The sequence below is a fragment of the Trachypithecus francoisi genome, unplaced genomic scaffold, assembly GCF_009764315.1.
Source record: "Trachypithecus francoisi isolate TF-2019V2 unplaced genomic scaffold, Tfra_2.0 Lachesis_group21, whole genome shotgun sequence".
Lineage (NCBI taxonomy): Eukaryota > Metazoa > Chordata > Mammalia > Primates > Cercopithecidae > Trachypithecus > Trachypithecus francoisi.
The window spans coordinates 49,695,920-49,715,288 of NW_022681467.1; the positions used below are offsets into that span (position 1 = coordinate 49,695,920).

Consider the following 19,369-nt stretch of genomic DNA (forward strand, 5'->3'; position numbering starts at 1 on the left):
TAAAGACTATAAATCAAAACAACTTATACATTTATATCCATAGCCTGTTTTGGGAAAAATTCGTTTCTGCTGTCCATAACTACAGGCTTATAAACTTGAAAATCAATATGTTTGAAAGCTTTTCAACTAAAAATGAGAGAAGAAAGAGAGGTTAGGTTAGTTATCAGTGAAAATATAAGAAAATGTAAGAATTTCCTAGAATTTCCCTTTGCATTTTTCAAAACTCTTCAAAAATTTACAAGGGTGATTTTATAATCATAGTCTTTGGAATTTAAAGAAAACAAAGGTACTCATTTTGTTTTCTACTAGACTATACGCTTTCTTACAAGAATATAAGCTAGGAAAGGGCAGACATTTGTTTACTGCTGCTTTTTCAATGCCTAGTATTTAGCACAAACTATTTAGCACAAAACAACTTAGCACAAATGAAGTAATTAAAATATTGTTTAATAAGTAAAACCTGCTTGTAGAGCCTCTTCTTCTGATTGGGCGCAAGAAGGAGAGACACAGGGGATTTGGTTTTTGATTTCTTTTAACTTCATATTTTTAATGATATACTAAATAAATAAAGCTAAATAGTGGCGCAAAAGACAGTGAGACTGAAATAAATGAAGTTCTATCATTAGGGAGATGAATGTCAAGTTGTCCTGACATTGTTTTTCAAAGGAATAGCTTGAACTTCAAAGAAGAACCATTGTATCTCTTGTAGATTCCAAACATTAAATAAGCACTTGAGGGAATAGTTTAGCAGCTTTCTCAAACTCGACAGTACAGAAAGATAAACAGGTCGGCACGGTTAGTTCTTCAACCCTCCTGAGCACAGAGGAAATAGATGATAGGTAACACTGTTCAGTGGGCACTTTTGAACTAGGTCCAGTGTTGGAGGTTTTACCATCATTATTTCACTTAATCCTGACTTCATTTGTATGACATAGGTACTGTTATCATTTGCATCTTACAAGTTCGGAAACGAAAGCTCATAGAGACGAACTGAGTCTCAAAATCAGATCTGTCTGATTTCAAACTTTTAGCTCTTACATCAGTGTTCCTCAAACTTCAGCCACTGGCACGCCACCTGTGTGGTTTTTGCCATATCGTATCATCTGTAGCAGCCATGGATATGTGCTGTTCAGATTCCTGCAAGAAGGACAGCCCCACCTGTCATGGCTTTAGTATCCGCTCCTCTCCCTGGGGGCTCTTACCAATGACTGGGCACGACAGGAGTACTGACTGAGCCATTCATTCCGGTCCAGTGTGGGCCTCCCAGAACAGGCAATCTGTACTCTGCGATTCTCCATTGGCTTGGTCAGGACTTTCTTAGAACCACCCTCAGTTTGAGGCTTTCTCCACCCACTCCTCCTTCCTTCTCTCTCTTTCTTCCTAGATGGTCAGAACGCTCTGTAGTCTGAAGGCTCTCTGTACCTAGCCCTGCCACTCCTACTTCTTCACAGACATCTTCCTCCAATAAATCTCTTGCATGTCAATTCTGTCTTGATGTCTGCATCTTGGAGGACCCAAATTTACCACTATTTATCTACTATCAGAACGATTATTGATATAGCACTATCCTTTTTATTAGATTCCTTTTTAAACAACATATGCTTATTTAACCTTGAGCAAAACATACATTAATCTCAGATTTAATGTGCTAACTCTATTTTTCCTAAGACACCTTGCATATGCATATGAATATGTGATAATTATTTAACTAAAATTATTCAAATATGGGCCGCTTAAGTCTTCTCTCTTGTCTCCAATATACACATATAACTCACTTGGAAATTGTTTCTTCTTCTATTATATTGCTGGTAAAAGATATTTTCAGATAAGTAATGGTGGGTGATGAAGAAAAAGGATTACAACAGAATGTGTCAGCTGACATCATCCAAAGTTTTTATGAAATATTGAAGATTGTGTTCTGGGAAGAACCTAGAAGGAAGGTTTTTGTATGACAGGAAGCAAACAGGGAACAGGCCCTGCATCCAGCTGGATTCTGGACGAGAGACTAAAGCTGACACCACAGTGACATCTGCATTCATCATCTGCTTTGCGTGGTGTGCCAAGTGCAACAGATGTTTTGATGAAATTCTGAAGTTAGATTTTTCCAGCTCTACGAATTCCACCCACACCCTCATCTCCAACTTCTTGCTCATCTTTTGGCCCAATTTAAAACAGACAAAAGCTCTGCACATGTGTAGCAGCTGGGGCTTGCTCAGCAATAATTAAGGAATAGATCTAGAATAACTCAGCCCTAATCCCCCTGTCCTTGCACCACTCAGACCTCAGACGGGAAAAAAATCGGACAGTGGTTTGACTTTTCCTGTCATAGAGCACAGTGTGTGCCTACCCTAGTGGTGAACTGAGGGATACCCCCTAAGTTTCTAAAAGGAGAGTGGAGACCTAGTGGCTGATAATGAATGATTCTGCCTGACTGGGGAGGAGTGAAGACAGAGAGCTCCAGGCGGTTCATCTTGCCAGAGTAAGAGTGCTCAAAGAGACCAGGAAGAAGCCAGGGTTTTTTTGTTTTTTTTTTTGAGACGGAGTCTGGCTCTGTCGCCCAGGCTGGAGTGCAGCGGCATGATCTCGGTTCACTGCAACCTCCGCCTCCCGGGTTCACCCCATTCTCCTGCCTCAGCCTCCCGAGTAGCTGGGACTACAGGCGCCCGCCACCACGCCCGGCTAATTTTTTGTATTTTTAGTAGAGACGGGGTTTCACCGGGTTAACCAGGATGGTCTCGATCTCCCGACCTCGTGATCCGCCCGCCTTGGCCTCCCAAAGTGCTGGAATTACAGGGGTGAGCCACTGTGCCCGGCTGAAGCCAGAGTTTTAAACCATTTCAGAATGAAAATGAAATCATGAAATACCATAACCCTCTGTCATGAAATGAAGTCACTCAAAGAATGAAAAATTCTACTTGCTCATTTCCTCTTCTTTCCCATGAAACACATGTTTATAACATGACAGGCATTTCATTCTTCCTGGGAACACATTAGAAGGCTTTAACTCAATGGCAAGTCGAGACATTTTGAAGAAGAAGAAAAAACACCTTCCATACATTGTTGTGTACAACAGTTAGCCCAAAAGAAAGAATTTCTTGAGTCATCCCCACCCTGATGACTCTCTAAAGCTTGAAAATTAGACTTACCTTTTTCCAAAACAGTTTGCCCAGAGGCAGAGAGGTGGGGCCTGATTTCTCCTTGATGCTTTCCTTCGCAGTTTCAGGGGTTGTCGTGGACTGTGTGTGCCCTGATGGGTTACATCCTTTGGGATTCTTGACTGCCCCTTGGGTCTCCTGGGATGTAAAGTTGGCTTTGTCTGACTTAAGGTCAGCTGAAGTGGTGGGTGACTTTTCAGCCCCCTAAAGAGTTAAAAAAATGAAAGGAAAACATTCAAAATGGTCTCAAAATTTTAAAAATGGAAAATCTCTTTTTAATAAACATGGGCTGAGGTTATACATAATGTTAATTTTCTCCTTTATATTTTTCTGTATTTAAAAATTTTTACTGTGAATGTGGACTTGTGTTAAAATCTTGGAAAAAGTTAAGATTTTTTCTTTCAAAAAATAAACATAGAAGCATTATTAATTATGTTTATGTAAGTAACTCATTAGGAATCAAGGTGGTGGTAAGAGGCCCTTTGCTGTTAGAATATGGAGTTCTGATTTAGGCCACTGGTCTCCAAATGGTTTCAATCAAGTTCCCATCAGTAAAAACATTTTGAATTTCCACCTTCAATACATGCATACTTATTTATGTATATATTATAAACATTTATCATTTTACTAATCAAAATTAGAAATTAAAGAAGAGTTAAGATAAATATAGAACTTCTGAAATTTTTCTCCACATTCTACTTAGGGGATGACTGAGTTAGGCTATAAAGTTAGTAAAAGACAACTAGACTGGAACTTGGTGAAAGGGTTTTGAATTGGAAGAGTGTCCACAAACCCTGTTTCTTCACTTTTAGGTGCAGCCCCTACACTCCACAATTAAAACTTCTTGGCCGGGCACGGTGGCTCAAGCCTGTAATCCCAGCACTTTGGGAGGCCGAGACGGGCGGATCACGAGGTCAGGAGATCGAGACCATCCTGGCTAACACGGTGAAACCCCGTCTCTACTAAAAAATACAAAAAACTAGCCGGGCGAGGTGGCGGGCGCCTGTAGTCCCAGCTACTCGGGAGGCTGAGGCAGGAGAATGGCGTAAACCCGGGAGGCGGAGCTTGCCGTGAGCTGAGATCCGGCCACTGCACTCCAGCCTGGGCGACAGAGCGAGACTCCGTCTCCAAAAAAAAAAAAAAAAAAAAAAAAAAAACTTCTTCAAATGTTATCCATTCGGTCTTTATTTCCTCTCTTCCTCTCTCTTCCTTCCCTTCTTCCCTTCCTCCCCCTCCATCCCTCTGTCTTTCTCTCCCTCTGTCCTTGTCTCCCTTCTCTCCTTCTGTCTCTCTGAGCAGCTGCCCTGAAGTCCAGTTCCAGGACACCTGATTTCTTCAGCAAGGGGGTGTTAACTTCTATGCTCTGCCACCCACTGAGTCATGAGATAAAGCAAGAGTTGGGAGAATTATAGTCAGAATCTATCTTGACATGAGTGAATATTGGTACTCATAATTTTAACATCAGGTTCACCTGACCTAATCTCTTAATCCTAAACATCTTCATTTTATGATTTTTTTTGCTCCGGATACTTGTGACTCAATCCCTTTAAATTCCCAGGGATGTAATATCCTTGACTAAATTTTCTGACTAAAAGAAAAAATATATTGCAATAAAAATGGGGTATGGGCCAGGTGTGGTGGCCCAACACTTGTAATCCCAGCACTTTGGGAGGCCGATGTGGGAGGATTTCTTGAGGTCAGGAGTTCAAGACCAGCCTGGGCAACATGGTGAAACCCTATCTCTACAAATAATAAAAAATGAGCTGGGCATGGTGGCTTGCACCTGTGGTCCCAGCTACTTGGAGGCTGAGGCAGGAGGATTGCTTGATCCTAGGAGGCTGCAGTGAGCCATGATCGTGCCACTGTACCCCAGCCTAGGCAACAGAATAAGACACCATCTCAAAAAAAAAGAAAAATAGAATATGGACAAATTCAGAAAGTTTGATAGTATTTTTTGATCCTGGAAAGAGTCTTAAAGCCCATCTGGTCCAATGCATGAATTTTCATGGATGGGGAAACTGAGGCCAATGATCTGCCCAATGCTGAACAAGGGCACAACCTGGCCTCAAGTCTGAACTTCTGGCTCCTGTCTAGAGCTCTTCTAAGGCAGCACATTGCTTCTCCAAAGGATGTTTGCAAATAACATGAACTTTACTATTTGATGCAAGACACAACATCTTCTTTGCTGAATTTTTTAATACTAAGAAGGAGTCATCCATTGAGCAGATTCTAAGTTCAAGTTAAGATAAAGAACTAACGTCTGGAAATGAATTTTGTGATAGTTGATACTGGAATAGCTCCAGTTCCATTTAAAAGTATACAAAATGGCAAAATGTTGGAATTTAACATTTCAGTCAAAATGGCTGAGCTCATAAAATTCTGCATTACAAATGTCCCAAATGGTCTTGAGCACCTGGTGCTGTTTTAGCTCTACACAGTAATTAAATTAAAGGGGACTGGTTAAAGGGTAAGTACCCCTCCTCCTAACACACACATGCTAAGTAGCTTGTTTTCTATTTTAGAAAATAAGAGAAAGTATTATTCATTAATTCATTTAAAAGCCACTTTGAGTGTCTTCTCTGAGCCATGATATGTTTTTTTTTTTTGAGACGGAGTCTCGCTCTGTCACCCAGACTGCAGTGCTGTGGCCGGATCTCAGCTCACTGCAAGCTCCGCCTCCCGGGTTTACGCCATTCTCCTGCCTCAGCCTCCCGGGTAGCTGGGACTACAGGCACCACCACCTCGCCCGGCTAGTTTTTTGTAGTTTTTAGCAGAGACGGGGTTTCACCGCGTTAGCCAGCATGGTCTCGATCTCCTGACCTCGTGATCCGCCCGTCTCGGCCTCCCAAAGTGCTGGGATGAGCCATGATATATTCTAAGTGCTGGGGTTACACGTCTTCAGGGAGAAGATGACAGTAAATAATTCCACAAACAAATGTAAAATTTCAACTGTAATACGTGCTACTGAGTGGGGAGGGGATTTGAGGTTATTCTTCTCAATCCCATAAAAAGCTAAATCAAAGAGTTTGATCCACTCATGAAAGTCAGGGAAGGCTTTACTGAGAACAGGATGGTTGTGCTTTGATCTGAAAGGTGACTGAAAATTAACCAGAGAAGGGAAGAAGAGAGTTTTCCATGTACAGGGAACAACTGCCCTACGGTCCTTCAGCAAGTATCGGAGCAAAGAGTGGCCAAGCGTGGCCACTTCTCCAACAACAACCTCTCCTTCTGTTTTCCTGGGAGAATCTCCATATGCCCAGTGGTCCATTTTAGAGCAAGAATCCGGGGGTTGGGGCTGACCTCATCCCCATCTCTAAGAAAGGGCTCTGGTTGCTTTAAGCCAATCATCAATCCTGCCAAAGTCATTAGAAGGGAGGCTTCACGGCCCTATGCTATTTTGGTGTAACTTCTGTGGCTTGGCTTTGTACCTTTTCTAAATGCTGTGTTATTTTTCTGGCTCAAGGGTTCCCTTTGATGTGCATTTAGCCCACTTACCCAGAGTCACATAGAGGTTACAAAAAACAAGGCCTCCAGGTCCTGGAGTACCAGAATTTCCCTGTTCCCTGCGACAGCTCCAGTTTACTTAATGCATGGCATACTTGGCCGTTTTCACCACTCAGCCACCACCCTTTCTCTCTCTGCCTAGTCTCCCTGGACCATCGTTGCATCTTGAAGACATAATTTCCAACTTGAAACTTTTATTTGATGACAAGAATAAAAGGTAACAGTGACAGACACTGTTTTAAGCACCTGAATGTCCTGACAAAAGTCCTATGAGGAAGGAACTGTTACTTTTTCTATTTTAAAATTGATGAATCGGGTCTGTGCCGGCGAGTGTGCTGAGAGGAGGGCCTCTGGACATCAAAGGTTCCTTTTGTCCCCTTCCGAGTGGCAGGGCAGCCCGGTCGGGCTGCTGGCGATGACTCAGGCCTGGCCCTGACGTCACCCACGCCCGGCCACTGGCCTCCCTCTGAAGCCAGGAAACAAGCTGGGGAGTGGCACTCGCAGCTGCAGCAAATCTCAGAATAAAGAGGCAACAGCCTTTCTCCTCCTCTCCATCTCCCTACAGCACACCTTTTATTTATTTTCTTCTTTTTTTAAGCCTCACGAAAGATTTTACTTGTAGATCAACTTACAAAATGTAGGAAGTCAGAATGGGTGACGTCATCAGAAAAATATGTGGAGCTGATCACCACAAGAAGTGAAGAACCCAGGGCACGAAAGCGGTTGTGACTCCTGGGCCCAGGGAGCTGGCAGCGTCTGGGCTTCAGAGGAGCCAGCGCCTCCGAGTGGTCTTGAAGTGAGGCTCTGCTGTACTCCTGTTCTTGTGGCTCTGAGATCTGAATGTTGTGACCACTAATTTGGGACATTTAACCTGGGATTCACTGAAACCTTTGAGAAAAGATGGATGAGTCATCTCTCTGCCAAAAGAAGATGATTCCTGGCATTCTATGGGGCTCCTAGTGCATTGGGACAAGGAGGCTTGCAGATTACTCCACGGAGGCATTGACCTTGGGTAGTGCCTCTCAAGCCAGAGTGGAGAGAGTAGAGCCCTCATCTTTGTCCAAAAGAGCATTAGTATAACCCCTCACCCCAACCCCACCCATTCTCTCCTTTTTAAAAGGAGAGAAGAATATAGACAAGAAAAAATTGGAAAAAATACATCAAAATGTTAAAAATTGTTGAGATAGTATTTTATGTGGTGTTTTGCCCCCATTTGACATTATGTTGTAAACATTTTACCAAATCACTAAATGGTCTTTGAAAACATGAAAAAAAAAAAAATTGATGAATCATAGTTGTACATATTTTCGGGGGTGACATGTGATATTTTGGTACCTGTATACAAAGTGCAATGATTAAACCAGGGTAACTGGAATTTCCATCACCTCAAACTTTTTATCCTTTCTTTGTGTTGGAAACTTACAATTCTTCTCCTCCAGCTATTTTGAAATATCCAATAAATTACTGTTAACTATAACTTTCTAATGATGCTATCAAATGCTACAATTTATAGGAAGACACTAATTTTTATGTCAGTTTCACAGACAGGGAAATTTAGTTGCTTGGTGGCTAAGTAACTTGCCCACGGTTATACTAACGAGGGGGCAGAGCTGACAGTTGAATCCAGGGAGTCTAATCCCCAAACCCAAGCATTAATAGTGACTCCATACTACACTGTTTCCAGTGAATCAAGGTTTCCTGCTCCCTGGGCTATTCCACCCATCAGGGAAGGAAATCTATACCACCAGTCTCAACAAGGGCAATATACAACAAAAAATAATAATTGCCTTTTTTCTTGGGAGAAGGGTTATGCCAAATTAGATATTAACATGGTCTGTGGCTCCCCTAAAGAATTATAGTGCATCAACAGGTATAGAGAATATTCGTTACATTAAAAATTTCGTGGAGAGAAGGGTGATTAGGGTAAAAAATAGTCTAAAAAAGCATCATGGTGGGGGATGACACTGAGATAAAGATTGGGAAACACATCTAATCTGGTCAGTTTCATAGGGAAATGACCAATTTGTTTTATCTTTGCATTGGGAGGATATCCAGGAACCCCTGAAAAAACATTACAGGAGCACGACCGTACTATAGTTATAGTAATAATATAATTCTAATTTATTTGTGTAGTTGTTTGTTGAATATGTATCTCTTCTGCTAGAGTCTTGGTCATCATCATATCCCGAGACCAAGAAAGTCTTGGCCATGATTATATCCCTAATTTCCATCAGGCCTACCTTCTGGCACGAAACAGACAATCAATCATTCAATTAATAATTACAGTCTATGACTGGGACCAGAGAGAGACACCCACACAAGATCCTGCCATGCCATATTTCCAGCCACCCACCCCTTCCTCACTGGGTTGTAGACTACCAGTCAGAACACCATTAGTCTTTTCATTCCTGCCCACCACTCTCCTCCCTTCCCAAAGAAGTCTCCCAGATGGAGTTCTGCCAGCATCAGCCAAATGGATATCTTTTGTTTGCATTACAGAGGAGACTACAAAAATTTTAGTTGTGTTTTCGGAGGCAATCTCATGAGTAGGGTTGCCAGATTTAGCACATGAGAACAAGAATATAAAACACTCCATTAAATATTAATTTCAGATCAGCAAGAATAATTTTCTAGCGTAAGTATGTCCCAAACATTGCATGGGACATACTTATATTTAAATTAAAAAGTTATTCCTTGTTTATCAACAATTTGAATTTAACTGAGTCCTCTGTGTTTTACCTGGTGGCCCTACTTATGAAATTCTAGTGGATTCAGTTTGGAGATTGTACGTCAAATGACCTTACCTTCTTAACAAATTTTCATCTTGTTTTCACATTGGGTGTGGGAGAGAGGAGATGTTAGTAAACACTACACCAAGAACTAAAAACAATGAATGAATGGCAGAGCTTATGAATCATGCATGCTGCTTACTAATACTTCAGCTGCCTTACAGAAAGGGTAGGCATGGGGAAAACCTGAGGAGGGAGGGGAGTATTTGGGGCATGGCAAAAGCATTCTAAAGCAATATTCTGTTTTGTGTCTGAAGTTGTCACCAAACAGTGGCGGCTGCATGAAAAAGTTTGATTCTGAGACGTCACATGCCATGAGGCCAAGAAAAATGGTTCCAATTCAGCAAAAGCTGACACTAAATGTATTTCATTTACTGATTTCAGACTTCCCCACTTTTTGAACTGAGAAAATTCTTTTTATAAGAAGGATCATAGAGATGTAGAGAAATAAACCCCCAGGATTAACCAGAATTGGTAACTTTTTTTTTTTTTTTAATAGCAAAATGGTTTTATCCTTTAATTTGCTTGAATTTCCCGTTTTCTGTTCCAGGTGACAAACCCATGGGGAAATGGAGAGTATCACACCGCCTAAAATCATGATAACGTCACTGAGAGAATCTGGCTATTTAAAGGCTCTATTTTCCTATCTTTAGAGACAACAGAAATAATCAAAAGAGAAAAAGAAAGAAACTGTCTCAGGTGCAGAGGTAAAAGGCAATGAGCTCTAACAAACTGCTGCGAAAATAAGAATTGAGAACATTTGGGAGGTGTCCCTTACTTGGACTTACACTTACATAAAAAAATACACTGAATGCCACTCAAGGCAAAACCCTGAGGTCCTTGTGTCTGTGACAGAATCCCAGAAGGCTGTTCCCCCTACATCTTCCCACTATTCCAGAATCCTGTCTTTTCCCTGTCTATCTCAGTGACAAGACGGGAGGCCAACGGTTTTTGGAAGCCCTAGGAATGATAACATTGAATTTGGGTGGTCCCTTTACGGGTGGCAAGAGAGACTGCAGATGTAAAATTTTGTAGTGCGTGAAGTGAATGTCATCATGAAATGCAGAGCTGGAGAAATGTCATATACTTCTTAAACTTTCAAGGCCCGTTACTTACAAAAGCTCCAAGTGGGAGTCAAACTATTCTTTCATATGAGATCTATGACACGTTTCACCAGCAGTTACTAAGTTATTTCCCATGTGATGTTGGAGCACATTTTAATCTCCCTTCCTCCCTTGCAAGATTTATCACTCCCCATTCTTTTCTCTTTACAGAACAAAATTCTCCTGTATGGAAATTGAAACGTGGCTTCATAACATAGTCTGCTTATGCAAATACAGATTCAGCTGTGAGAACTTTCTATGGAGTGCTTATTTGCATATACAATCCTGGGACTGTGTGACATCCAGGTAGGGATTTTTTTTAATGCATGCATTCGACTTGGTGGAAAATAGCTGATATTTTAAACAATTTTTCACACATGCTAACCCAATTCAGGGATCCTTTAAACTGATGGTTTCAGACAAACACTGGCATCTTCTTAGACACTGGAAGCGTAATACTTCCCAAACTGACTTCAGTGTTGTCCAGTTTCCCAAGGACATGGAGTTAAAATGTGCTCTGCCTTCATTCATTGCTTTTTTCCGCCTGGGCTTTTATTTGGGTTCAGTGTAAGCTTAGTTAATACTGGAAATAGATGAAACAGACCACAGAAAGATAACATTGTTACTTGAGATTAGAAGAGTATTTCCCAAAATGTAGGAAGCATACCATTGGTGGATCAGAGAATATTATAGATTGTGCAGAAATATGATATTAAATAGTATTCAAATAGTGAAAATACTTCTCTTTTTTCAACTCTCATTTAATCCTTGTAGTAACATTCTGGAGAAAGTCTCAGTCTGGTGATGGTACGTCTTTAACATTTTTCTAACATTGGCCAATTAATCACCTTTTAATAAAGCTAGAAAGAGCATCAGATTCAGAGCTTAACACAAATGAGGTAGCTAGAATGTAATGTCTTTTTAATTAGCCATATTAATGCTTACTTTCCTTTTACGAAAAATTATTCTGATTTTCTATATATGACATAAGGTTTCTTTTAAAGATAGATTTAAATAGAAAATAGGTCAATTTCAATGTAAAAATATCAAATAATAGTACATCTAACAAAAATGGTGAAGGTGGTATACAAGTGATTGACATTTGGGAAATACTGGGTTAGAAGAATAGTTCCAGAACCCTGGTCCACACTAGGAAGACATCTGTTTGAAATGTTTGACTACGGGGACTTAAAAATCACTGAAGTTTAATTCATATCATCTTTAATTCTCTTTTAATGATCCTCACCACCCAAGGCTCTGTTTTTACTGGAGAGGAGCTGGGTGGGCTTAGGATGGCACATGTCTTGTGAAGACCAGAGTTCTTGTTTTTCCTCCTACTTTAACAAGATACAGACCTTATGCCTAAAGAATTTTCTAAAGGCAAGTCCTAGCCTGGGGCTATCCAGGTGCTTTTTCTTGGCGCCTCTAGCCTGGATCTCAGATGTCTTCTGACCAGCTTGTCCATCACAGACACTTTCTGCTTTCGATGCCTTTGGGGCAACAGCAGTCACAACCTCAGAGCTTTGTTTTTGAACAAAATTATTTTCTTTTCTGTTGTTTTAAAGTGCATTAATACACTGTGACAATTAGCTGTTGGTACATCATCCCCTTTCCTAACCACAAAACACCGTGTAAATGTTTATCTTTTTTAAACTTCCATATTCACAGTCAATTTTAGATACACATTGATTTTCAACACTGACCTATTTAAATGACCCAAATGAACATACCTCAAAGCAAGACAGAACAAAACAAAAGTCTGTATCTCCATGTGCTGAAGACACATAACAGGAGAAGATAGTGCAGCCTCTACTTGATAGTTGTAGATATCTAAATGCTATTGCTACATGGTAAAGTAAAAAATACCTGCAGACAAAATATTTATTTTTCATCCTGGCGTCAAAGCAAATACTGCTACGGAACGTCTTTTAGTCTCAAATCGATCCCCTTTGATTCACTTTTAGAAACTTTATGGAAGCAATATCACCTGCAAAAATTTCAATTCTAGTTGGGTAGATCCCCCAGGCAAAGAAAATGTGTACTGTGAACCAATCCACTGAGGCAAAGTAGAGGGAGATTGAAACCAAAATAGCCTAGCTACAACCACTCAAGATTGTTGACTCAAGTTACAAATGTCAGGGCCTTTTGTATAGGGAAGGTAGTGAGCTGAAAATGACACAGACTTCAAAAGCATGAATCTAAGAACTTCAGTAGAAAAGATATCAAAATTGCAAGGTATGAGAACCAGGTTTGTAGAAAGCACATCTGTTTGTGGGTGTCATGGACAACCTACATTCACAAAACCCTCTTTTGAGACCCAGCTCCACAAACGTGACCTCACGGCTTCCTGGGCAGCATGGTGAGATTTTATCAGCTAGGTACGTTCAGCTTTGACCACATTCTGGGTCAGGGAGGAGTCTTGGTGCGTGACCAGCTAAAGAGAATGAGTGCATCAGGTCACTTAGGAAGCCACACACACACTCCCCCCATACCCCACTGTTTAGATCCTTTTACGCTATGTGGCTTCAAACAATGCAAGACATAGAATCAAAAGAGATACATTTTGCCCCAACCATTCATTGACCTTGACCCTATGACCTCATAGCAAATGAATAATTTTATAGGAAAATGCATGTAGATGCTTCAGATACATATTTTTTTTTCAATAGAAGAAGAAAATTCTCGAGGAACCAATAAATATAATACAAATGTAGTCATGTCATCCAACCGGTCTTGGCTGGGCTCATGGAAATAGATCGCTACATTTAATCAGAGCTCTATAGTTTACAAGGCACTGCCATACCTTCTTTCAATGCTGGGGTCCAGGAGAAAGAATTTTTTTGTCCCAGTTTTATAGACATGGAAACTTGGATTCAGACAGATTAAGACTGTACCACTATCAAGTAGCAGAACTGGAGCTGAAACGCAGGTCTTTTGAGACAAAATCTAGGATCCTCTTTTCACAGCCAACTCCTTCACATATGGGTAGCAGATGTAGGGGGCAAACCAGGCCATGTATCTGATCCCACAGTTTTTCAAAGCACTTTCCAATATCAGAAGAAGGACCCAAGACACTTATCTGTCACCAAGTTAAACTTCCCTCATGGTTCCCATGAAACTTAAACCGTGTATTCCACTAGAGGTAACGGGCCTTGTCAAGTGTAAAGGGAGAACATCTCTAGGAAGATGTTATTTCAATCCAAATTTATTTTGAGGGGACTTGGCTGAATTTCTTGTATGACAGTGAAGAATCTAGGCTCTGTAGTGCGTCCTAATGCCTCTGCATGGCCATTCGTTTGGCAAGTGTCCCATGGAAACTATTTTATTTCACCAAACTGCTGCCTTTGCAGTAAAGATTTATTTATTTTTCAAATTACATTGAAAAATAACATATTTAAAAAAAACAAAAATATAGCAACTTTCTTCTACTTTATTTTTTTAGAGTCCATGTCCTACTGAAAAGCTTTCTTCTACTTTAGATGGACTGTTTTTTACTATATTTCCTGGGTCCCTTTACACACAACTAAAAAGACTAAGATGATGATATAATTACTAGTACTCTGTTCTTATGCTATATAAGAAATTGGTATTGTAATATTATTTAGCCAGAGTTGGCACATCTTTCACACTTTCCAGTAAAATTTTAATCAAACTACCATTAACATAAATAAAATATTTTAAAGACAATCTAACAGCACTATTAAATTGCTAGTTATATATTTGGATATAATATGATACACACACACACACACATATTCAAAAAACAAGCAAGCAGACACAAATTCAAATCCAGTTCTATGTGCAAACTCAAACATATACATACACACTTCAAACCACCTACCGTGTCTTCTGGGTCCTTTTTTGTTTCAGCTTTGTTAGGTGAGACCTTAAAAGTTTGAGAAAGCCAAATATTAGAAGTCATTGCTCTTTAGAGTGATTTTCATTTCATAGATAAATAATTCTTTAGGGTGGTCCAGTTCACCATACAGGTCAAGAACAAAATAAGAAGTACTTTTAGTTCAATAGAAATCTCAGGACTGCCGGGTAATACAAAAGTTAACAAAATTAATATCTTATAATGAGATACATCTGATCTTATACATTTACCAAGAGTTTGACCACACTCAAAACTGTCTCCTGGAAGACCACAGACTTTCCATGAATTCTACCATTACTCCAAACACATGTGCAACCCTCTGGTGTTTGTGGCACATTCTGTTGACATTCATTGTCTTTTCTTTTGAGGTTAGTCTTGATATTTGGAAATGCCCAAACACATTTGGGATGGTCTACTTCACTATGCATTCACTCATTCAGATTTTTTTTTTTTTGAGTGATTTCTACAGTATTTTATTTGCCATTTGAGTGGCAAAACTGCTTTGAGAGGTCTATAACACAGGGAGATATTTTTCAATTATTTTTATGATCAAGGACCATAAGACATTCAATTGCAATAGAATTCCATTGCAACACAGCCCATGTTACAAGATTTAGGCATCCACTGCTTATACCATGGTTCCCAATTTCAGGGGCTCTCTCGCTAAAAGCCTGATGTAACACAGCTTCCTTATGACGCACATCTTGTCCCTGTTCCCTCCCGTGCTCCAACTGCACCATGATAATCCATTCAGTACAGGAACATTCAAATGTGCATTCTTAGAATTAACAAAACTTCTGAGCAATAGAGTTGAGGGGAAAAGAGGAGAAAACTGCTTACCAGAGTTTTAAAGAAACTCATGATGGAATTATTATTCTCTGCTATAGCTGCTGTCTGGGAGCCACCCTTTGCAGTCTCCAGTCCTTCTGGGTCCCCAGGGACAGAACAATTCACAGTTCCAACTTCTTGTGCTTCTTTTTCCTTGCCGTCAACTATGTCCTAGGAGCAAAACAGTTTTCACAGTTGCCACTTGCTGAATGTGAACTCTCAAAGTCATACTTTTGCCTCACACCCCTTTCTCTCTTACCCACTAATTCCAGTCATACTTCTTCTGCCCACGGCTGTACAGAACAATCATGAGATTATAAGAGTCACTCTTCCTTCCCTCCCCCTCTTTCTAACATATTCAGCATTTGCTGTTGGTCGGAGGGACATTGTTTGGAGCCAAAGGGTAACAAACACAGCAGTGCACGTTGCATTTCAAACAAAAGCCCTTTTCTTCCAATTCTGCAAAGAAGTTGTGTAAGGTATTGATATTTTCCATCTCTGTAGTCTCTTTATCTAATGATGTGTACATTATCCCCAGAGATGGTGTTATTTGGTTTCCCACAATTTCCACAGAGGCGAGTGATAGCAACTTAAAAAAGAAAAAAGAGAAAAGAACAAGTACTGGTGTTTTGAAATAACTCCTTTGCTTTTGAGATCTGAGGTTCATTGGTGCGAGGGGTGTGACAGGGGAAACGATTTTCTCCCCGACCTCTCTCAGGAGGGCAGGATGTGTTCTGAATCTGTCTTCCTTTCAGCATCTCCACTCTCAGGGCCCCAGGACAGGAAGCTACCACCGCTCCACCTTATGACTGCAACAGCCCCGGCCCTGTCTCTGCTTGGGTTCCTCACCCTCCCAATACGTTCTTTACTCAACGGATCCCATCTTCCCACTCCTTACCATGCTCCAGTAGCTTCTGACAGCTCTTGGAGTCAAACCAAACTCTGATGCAGGATCTCCCATGTCTAACATGGCCTGCCCCTGCCTTGGTCTCTGTTCTCTCTGTGCCATGTGCTCCTTCACTCCATTTTCTGGCTCGCTTTCTTTGAGTTTTTCAAACATACCACAGGCTATTTCCAAACTTCTGGCTCTCTGTCTGAAACATTCTGCTCCTCTGTCTGCCCATAGGTAATTTCCATCCATCCTTAAGGTCATAAGTGTCATCTCTTTGGAGAGATCATCCCTAAACCTTCATCTAAGGCTGTCCTCCCACCACCATCATCTCCACCAGAGTCCCTCGCCCTTTTAAAAATCTTTGCTGTATCAGCAGTTCTGTTTACTTCTCAGTATTTGTGCTTTTTCTTATATTCCCATTAGACTATAAACTCGACAAAGACAGGGATAATATCTACTTCACTCAGCGCTTTTCTCAAGTACCAAGGACAGCGAGGCTCACAGAAGGCATTCAATAAATATGCATCATTTATGAAAATTTTACAAACATAGAATAGCGCTCTCGGTACCAGCATAAGTTCTCACGTGAAAAAGCAGTACAGAAACTTCCCATTGCAGCACAGCTAAACCTGCATCCTTCTTTACGGCTCAGGTGACATTTATTCCACAGCTTGGTTATAACATTGCTTATTGTCTAATATCCTTATTGATGGACATTCACAGTGTGTATAGTTGTACATCTAGAGTATTATAAGCAGTAGTAAAGTAGACATCTCACACTTTTATTTTTAAATACCCATGTGTGTCTATATTTTCTTTGGGTAAATTATCAAAAGTGAAATTTTTGGGTCAAGAGGTATGCAAATTATATAAACTTGATTAATATTCTTGCAAAAAATAAGAAGATTTCAGTAGAGAGGTCCTGCAGTTAGTAACTCGGTGGGTTACTGACTTCTCGGTGGGTCTGAGAAGCTATTTGGTGCACCGGTGGTGGTGACAGGTGAGACCTAAAACGTGTCCAGGCCAGGCAGGTCGGTGCATGTGGTCGTGGCCTGGCAGTGGGGAGTTTGGTCTGGAGATGGGTGGAGTGAAGGAGGCGGACTTGACTCTCACCTGCTGGTTGAGCGTCCTCTTTACTCTTCGCTCTCCCTTTCATCCCCATGTAATCCTTCCTTTCATCCCAGGGCGGTGGGTTCCGCCTTCTCCACACCATCTCCCTGCTCCCATGCCGCCAGTTCCTTTACTTACAGGAGAATGGAAGGAGACACTTCTGTTTCCTGAAAAGCAATGTCTAACCGTTCCCAGTGTGTGAGCTGGCAGAAGCCCACAGAAGACTTGATATTTCTGTTTTGACCACTTCTCCCAGTAGTGTAGAGTGGGATGTGGTAGCACTGCATTTAGACTCCTGGATTTTATACTTTCTCCTCTGGGGTTGGCAGGGTCTGGACCAGCAGTATAAACTGGTATGGGTTGACCATCTCAACCACTGAGATACAATTCGACTCATTTTAATGGATGATTGTACTAGGCCGTTTTTGCATTGCCATAAAGATTCTGGGTAACTTATAAAGAAAAGAGGTATAATTGGCTCACAGTTCTTCAGCCTTTACAGAAAGCATGGGGCTGGCATCTGCTTGGCTTCTGGGAGGCCTCAGGAAGCTTACAATCATGGCAGAAGGAGAAGTGGGAGCAGGCACAGCACATGGTCAGAGCAGGAGCAAGAGAGAAAGAGTGGAGGGGGCGGTGCCATAAACTTTCAAATGACTGGATCGCATGTGAACTCAGAGCAAGAGCTCACTTACCACCAAGGAGATGGCCCAAGCCATTCATGATGGATCCACCCCTGTGGTATTTTACCAGGCCAAACCTCCAGCATAGGGGATTGCAACTGAACATGAGATTTAGGTGGGGACAAATGTGCAAATTACATCAACTATTTATTAAGCACTACATGTACACCAGTGCTTTCTCTTTCCTAAGTTAGTATAATTTGAACAAGGTCACTTGATCTTAATATATCATTATTTATTATAGAATAATATATAATGTCAATATGTCAAATATTTTACATTTACAGCATGCAAACCACTGTACAAATAAATGTATTAAACATATGTCACTTAATCTTTACAACAATCTTCTGAGACAAATATTACAATTAACAGTTTCAAACCATGAAATGAGGCTCGAGAGTTTAGGTTACTTGTCTAAGGTCACACAGCTTGAGAGAGGCCAATCTGGGGATTATAACTCAGACCTGTCAGAATGGAACATCTTAAAATGCTATAGATTATTTGGCTATGAGTGTTAACTTTGCTAAACTTATATAGTATGTGCAGTAAAATGTGACATCATATAAATTAAATCCATGTGGTGGAGAACGAAGATCCTCATAGGGAGTGTATATAAATATAGACTAAATCCATAAATTCCACCCGTAAAAATCCTTCATAACTTAACTCTCCCAAAAAGTACCGCACTTGCAACTTGTTTAAACCATGTCATCCTTATGTCTTAAACAATGCTTGTTTATGCTTGTATAGCTTTACAGTTATGAGGCGCCTTCACAAATCTGTCTTATCTAATCTTTGCCAAGATTGTGCAAGGCATCTTACAGATGAGAAAACTGAGGCCCAAAGAGGTTTAAACTTCATGTCCAAGGCCACACGGTTGGCAAGTGTAAGCATTAACTTGTTTTTGCCTAAGCAGCATTCCTTACTCCTTGTGATAACAGGACCCTCCTGCTCGTTCCTGGAGAAGTACCCCTCTTCCATTCCATTCTCGTTGCTTTTCTGCCCCCTTTTTTTGTTTTATTTTCCCCGGGTCACTCTTTTATAACCCCAGTGACCTGCTTACTCTTCTTTGAACACGTCAGGTAGGCTCTTGCCTCAGGGCCTTTGCATCTGGGTTGAGTTTCTGCCTGCCAGGAGCATGCGACCTTACTTCCTTCAAGTTTTTTTCAATTGTCACTTTTTTTTTTTTTTAGACAGTCTCACTCTGTCACCCAGGCTGGAGTGCAGTGGTGCGATCTTGGCCCACTGCAACCTCCGTCTCCCCGGCTCAAGCAATTCTCCTGCCTCAGCCTCTCGAGTAGCTGGGATTACAGTGTGTGCCATCATGCCTGTCTAATTTTTGTATTTTTAGTAGAGATGGGGTTTCACCATGTTGGCCAGGCTGGTCTCGAACTCCTGACCTCAGGTAATCCACCCACCTCGCCCTCC

General features: G+C 40.9%; 1 protein-coding gene across 9 annotated transcripts in view; it reads right to left on the reverse strand.

Moving 5' to 3' along the window:
- The window catches only part of BCAS1 (brain enriched myelin associated protein 1), a 130,330-nt gene that overhangs the window by 39,649 nt on the left and 71,312 nt on the right, over window positions 1–19,369 (reverse strand). For 5 of the 9 annotated variants that reach the window (XM_033186784.1, XM_033186778.1, XM_033186785.1 and 2 more), the window contains exons 5-7: window positions 15,269–15,427; window positions 14,393–14,437; window positions 3,147–3,359 (exon numbers count right to left, since the gene is read on the reverse strand). In XM_033186784.1, the coding sequence (XP_033042675.1) occupies window positions 3,147–3,359; window positions 14,393–14,437; window positions 15,269–15,427 (417 nt within the window). Of the gene's footprint in view, window positions 1–3,146; window positions 3,360–11,906; window positions 12,042–14,392; window positions 14,438–15,268; window positions 15,428–19,369 lie in introns of all 9 variants that reach the window. The other 4 variants (XM_033186783.1, XM_033186782.1, XM_033186777.1 and 1 more) reach the window with 1 other exon arrangement.